At 41.0% G+C, this 6,000-nt stretch overlaps 1 protein-coding gene across 1 annotated transcript in view; it reads right to left on the bottom strand.

Moving 5' to 3' along the window:
* Positions 1-231: 231 nt before the first annotated feature.
* The window catches only part of tmprss2.2 (transmembrane serine protease 2 gene 2), a 76,348-nt gene continuing 70,579 nt past the window's right edge, over positions 232-6,000 (bottom strand). Inside the window, exon 17 of the mRNA XM_031896533.1 lies at positions 232-818. Coding sequence (XP_031752393.1) covers positions 807-818 — 12 coding nt within the window. The 3' untranslated portion in view covers positions 232-806. The remainder of the gene's footprint in view (positions 819-6,000) is intronic.

Raw genomic sequence — 6,000 nt, 5'->3', positions numbered from 1 at the left:
TTTAAATGATTTTTAATAGAATTAAGTTATGGAGATCCAAAGTACGGAAAGATCCCTTATCCGGAAAACCCCAGGTCCCCAGAATTCTGGATAACAGGTCCCATACCTGTTCTCTATATATCTGATTAGGAGGGCACCCAGGCACACCAAGTACATGTTCCTATGTTAGAAAGTTTAGCTTAATGTTACCCATTCCCAAAAACCACACAAACACACATAGGTGATATACTGTAGGTTGAGAAATAAACTTTAATTTTCCCCAAAGCACAACTCTTGGGAGCCTTTTGAAAGCATCAGTCTTACAGTCCACAATATCCTTGAGTGTTCAAAAGCCCCAGAGATACCAAGACTGGAGTAAAATAAAAGGGGGCCCTGCAATGTTGGAAGATGTGAGTTACAGCTCAACAATAACTGGAGGGCCACATGTTGCACATCATATATTGAACATATCAAAAAATTTTGTGGTTTGATATGCTTCCTCCAAGGGGACTTTATGCTTCTGGCGGGCTGAAGCCAAATGCTCTCTCTGCCCTTGGGTGGGACAGTGCTGAACTGTGGGCCAGCAAGAGGGGTTACTATAACGTGTGAGGGGTTTGGGGCAGATCAGAGAATATCTGGGTGCAGCCATGGGGATTGGGTGTGATCTAAAATGTCCTTCATTTTGCTTTTCAAAGGCTGGGAGTCGTACACTGTCCATACCCAAGGCTCTTGTACTTCATCAAACATCATTTTGGTTAAGTAGCAATGGTGAGTTTATTTTGTGCCAACACTGGGAATATTAATCCATTGTAATAAATCATCATTCATCAGTTGTAAGTCTGCAAAAGACAGAAATAATTGATATTATTACTTTTTTTTCATGATTCCCTTCTTGATAAAACTTGAATTTTTTTTTTGCAAAAAACGCCCCACAACCTTTTCTCCATTATGTGTCAAAATGGCGACAAATCCAAAAGTAAAAATATGCCATGTAACAGCTGTTGAAGAGTAGTGATTTGGCGTGGATTCACTGCGAGTTTCCGCGTTTCACCATTGGCAGATTGTTCTGCGAAACCCTAACAAAAATTCAGGGCAGATTCGCCGCGTGACAAAAAAAAGTTGCAGATCAAAAAAAATTGTCCCTTGGGTCATTTTTTCTTTTTACGCGTGTGATAAATGTAGAATCATTATTTCTTTGATTAATCTGGTCTTCTCTGTAATTAAGACAGTAATGCTCATTTTTGAAGTGAGCCCAAACAGTACCAACTGGATATAAATTGCCACTTTGTTTTACCCACAATGCTGCATTTTCCCCAGAATTCCAAGACAATGGGGCACATTTACCTATCCACGAATGCTCCTAGCGTTCCTTCGATCGGTCCGATTGTATTTTCCGCTACTTTTTTGACGCTTGCGCGACTTTTTCGTACTTTTTGCACAAAATAATCGGAATGGTTTTGCTGCTGTTTACAATAGTTTGGTATGGAAATTTAGTGACTTTCGGATCGGCAGTACGATATTATCGTGACTAATATGATTTTTCCATAAGCATTTTCGTGACATTTGCGATCATCAGGAATTATCGTATCCAATCCGAATTTTTAATCGGATTAATCGATTTACAGAAAACAAAGTCGCATTCACAAATTCAAAAATTGATAAATAATCCCCAAAGGGTTGCGCACAATGAGCTAACCACTGGTAGGCCTCAAAAATAGGTAGGCCATATTAGACTTTGCCAGAAAGCATCTAAAAAAGCTTTCCAGTTCTGGGACAATATTCTTAAGAGAGACAAAACTAAGCTCAACATATTCTAGAATGATGAGAAGAGAAGAGAAGAGTAGAGCATGGAGCAGATAGGATGGTGCTTTACATTCCAACGGACAATTACCCAAAATATACTGTGAAAGCAACCAAAGAGCTTTAAAGGCAAAGAAATGGAATATTCTTCAAGGGTCAGTCACCTGCCCTCAACCCAATTGAATGTGAAATTTACTTCCTGAAGACAAAACTGAAGGTAGAAAGACCAACAAACATGAAGATTGCCGCAGTGAAGGTCTGACTTTGATGTTGCCCATGGGTTCCATACATCAGAAAGTTATTGACTGCCAAGGATTTTCAACAAAATATTGAAAATGTTCATTATATTCATGATTATGTTAGTTTGTCCAATAATGTTTGAACCCCCGAGAAGGCCAATGGAGGAGCAAATGAAAATCACTTACATTTTTGGACACAATTCAAAATGAGACTGCAAATACTATTTAGGGACAAGTTCAGAAGGTAGGGGTCCTAGGATCACAGGGAATCCTATAATATTTGTGATACAACCCACAAGTTTCTTACATAACACAGAGCTTATGAAGCTTAGGTCAAGTTGATCCGGAGGATAAAGAAATAATCAAAGCTGTTATGGAGGAACAACACACAGGCAGGGGTTAGGCCAGGAAGCAGTCAGCAGAGTGTTTTAAGGCCCTACACCTTTTAAGTTTTCTACAACTATTGTTAATGCCATTTTATATGCATAGAATGCTTATAAATTCAGAGTAATAAGTCCATATCCTTAACAATCCCTATTCTTAACCAAAAAGCCTTGGACTTAAGGTCAACCCAAGTAGTACAGTAGGGCACTGGCACAGCACTGCTCAGCTAGGGCTCAGCTAAAAGGACTTGGCCAGAATAACCCAATAGATGTTTAGGCTGCCAATAACATTTTTCCCATTGATCCCAATTTACTTTGCTGATTTGCATCTAGGTACTATAATACCACTTCTGTGCTTATTGAATGATCCCTAAGATGTGTCAGACACAAGAAAACAGATGCAGCAGATCCAATCTAGAGCATTCAGGGGTAATAAGAGTCAAGAAGAATAAGTGTTTCTTACCCTCATCTGTAAATATATCCATCCGAAGAATGTTGTCATATTCCCATAGATACCAGGTTTATTGGGTCGGGCACAGCCATCTCCCCAGCTGGTGTCACCAACAAGCCACCAAGTAGAGTTTGTTTGGGTCACTAAAGGTCCCCCGCTGTCCCCCTATGAGATCAAAACAGATAATGTAGAAACCATTTAGTTGACATGCATTCATTGTTTTTCCAAACCTACAGAAACCCGATTATATTAATTCAATGAAGTGCAAGGCACTACTGGAATGCTATCCCATTAGATGAAGGTGACTCGGGGGCTAATGCTGTCTAGAAGTAGTGATGGGTGAAATGTTTCAGCAGGCATGGATTTGCGGGGAATTTCCATTTTTTGCCATTGGCGGATTGTTTCGCAAAACGGATGAAAAAATTTGCTGTGCGTCAAAAGAATAGTCGCGGACGTCAAAATAAATAGTTGCGGACGTCAGAAGAATAGTCGCGGCATCAAAACAAATAGTTGCGCCTCAAAAGAATAGTGACGGGTGGCAAATTTTTTTACAAGCAACATTTTCACAGTTTCGAGAATTTTTTCGCCATTTCACGAATCTTTTGAAAGATTCGCAAATTTTTCGGCGAAACGAAATGGGACAGATTTGCTCATCGCTATATAGAAGCACTGGGGACTGAGTTTGATTACAGCCAGGACTCTATCTGTAAGTATATGTATGTTCACCCCATGCCGCCATTGGTTCCCTCCTACTCTCCAAAAGCAAATAATGTAATGGGAATGGGAATGGGAATGTAATAGGGACCTAGAGCTGCAAGCTCCAATGGGGCAGGAACTGATGTGAACAATGAATAATATCTGCAGTACTACACGTACATAAATATGTTCTTACCAGATTTTAAGATAGGGCACCCCGTGTCCCCTCGCAGCCCCCATGCTCGCCCATACCTCTCCTCGCCCCACCGAACGTTGGACTGGGTCGGAGATTCAAATACCTGTCAATCTCCTGCCCAGTTCAGATGCGGCAAATGGGCGGCATGCCACCCCCCCTTGATTTTTGCCTTTGTGGCCTGGCCACTAATCCGGTGCTGATTCTTACCATACCAATAAAACACAAGTTTAACTATAAAAAAATACTAAGGATTCCTGTACAAGTTCATATTTATTGGGAAACCCATCAAGACTTTTCTGAGCAGCTCCAGTTTCAAGACTCTTAGAAGATGATTAATAACAAATTTTAGCACGACCCTATAAATTCTGATCAGTGACCATGTCCATAGCTGGCTGGATATTCAGTGCCTTTTGTAAGCTTAGGGAATTAGTGGGAAGATCAGGTTAAGAAGCCTTGGCTTCTATCTCTCTATGGAGTCTTTGCACCTAGTACCTAGATCCTGGTAAATGATACCCACTTCAGTAATGAGCAATTTTTTTCACCAGGTTTCACAGCAAAAAAACACCCATATGGGTAAAAAAAGAAAGGTACATGAAAAAACGCTCATTGACTGCAACTTTTTGGCATTTTGCAAATTTTTCAGCAGAGCAAAATGGGATAGATTCACCTACTAATAGCATGTAACAAACAGGGACACAGAAGGGCTTACCTTGCATGTATCTACTCCCCCAGTAAGATAACCAGCACATATCATAGAAGGTGTAATTGCCCCACTGTAAACATTATATTGGTTGCATACGTTGGAGTCAATCAGTGGAACTGCAGCATACTGCAGATATTTAGAGGCACTACCTGAAAGGAAAAGGGTATAGCATAAAAATCAGCAATTAAAACAAATTATTCACTTGTAAAGGAAAAATAGGATGTCCAGAGATACTGCCGGTGCAAAATGTACCACTGAGCCTTCCTAGTGATGGGGTAATGGCAGATTCTGTTAATGCCTATAAGAGGGGCCTGGATGAGTTTTTGAACAATCAGAATATCCAAGGCTATTGTGATACTAATATCTACAGTAAGTATTAGTGGGTGTATATATAGTTTATGTATGTGCGTGTATAGATTGGTAAGTATAGGCTGTGGGTAGTGATGGGAGAAATGTTTCGCCAGACATGGATTCGCGGCAAATTAGTCACGCCATTGGCGGATTGTTTCGCGAAACGGATGAAAAAATTCACGGCGGAAAAATTTGCAGCGTGTCCAAAAATTGTCGCGGGCGAATTTTTTGCCGTTTTGCAAATCTTTCAAAAGATGCGCAAATTTTCTAGCAAATTGAAACTGGACAGATTCGCTCATCACTAGTTGTGGGTGCTGGGTTTACTTGGAAGGGCTGAACTTGATGGACTTTTTTCAACCCTATGTCACTATGTTACTATGTAACTACAGTATGAGCTGATAGTGCAAGTGATTTATACAATCTCAATAGAAAGAGGCTCTGCTTGTTCTACTATTTATTACTGTTTAAATATAGTGAGGGTGGCTGCTTTGAGGGCAACGTGCCACGGGGGGATTTTCTGCCTGCTGACTGTCAGTAGTCCCATAAGCTTAAAAATACTTTGAGTTGTGCCTGTACCCAGAAACACTGAAACTGCCCAGGCACACCCAGTCCATACCTGCCTACAAACATTATTTAATGCTTCCGGGTGCAAGAACAACTAGAAGTATTTTAACCGTATGGGAGTGTAACACTATTATGACAGCATAAGGCCACACCAGGGACGTTGACTCAGGGTTGGGCTCTAAAGTAATGGGTGCCAGGAATTGTTTAGAAAGTGTATTTATTTATGCAGCAACTGAAGAATAACATCTCACTACACTGTTTGAGTATTACAGTGGTGACTGCAGAACTTATCTGTTATTTGCTATGTGCCTGTGCCTTTTCTCCTTTGAATGGCTGCCCCATGGCTACATAGCAGCTCAGCTGTATAGTGACCAATGAGAATGCTGATTCCCAGCACTGTGTCAGGCCCCATGGGCGACAAAAGAATAGCCACGGCGGCAAAATAATAGCTGCGCAACAAAATAATAGCCGTGGGCGACAAAAGAATAGCCGCGGGCAACAAAATAATAGCTGCGCAACAAAATAATAGCCGTGGGTGACAAAAGAATAGCCGCGGGCAACAAAATAATAGCTGCGCAACAAAATAATAGCCGTGGGCGACAAAAGAATAGCCGCGGGCAACAAAATAATAGCTGCGC

The sequence above is a fragment of the Xenopus tropicalis genome, chromosome 2 (assembly GCF_000004195.4).
Source record: "Xenopus tropicalis strain Nigerian chromosome 2, UCB_Xtro_10.0, whole genome shotgun sequence".
NCBI lineage: Eukaryota > Metazoa > Chordata > Amphibia > Anura > Pipidae > Xenopus > Xenopus tropicalis.
This window is presented reverse-complemented; position numbering and strand designations above follow the sequence as displayed.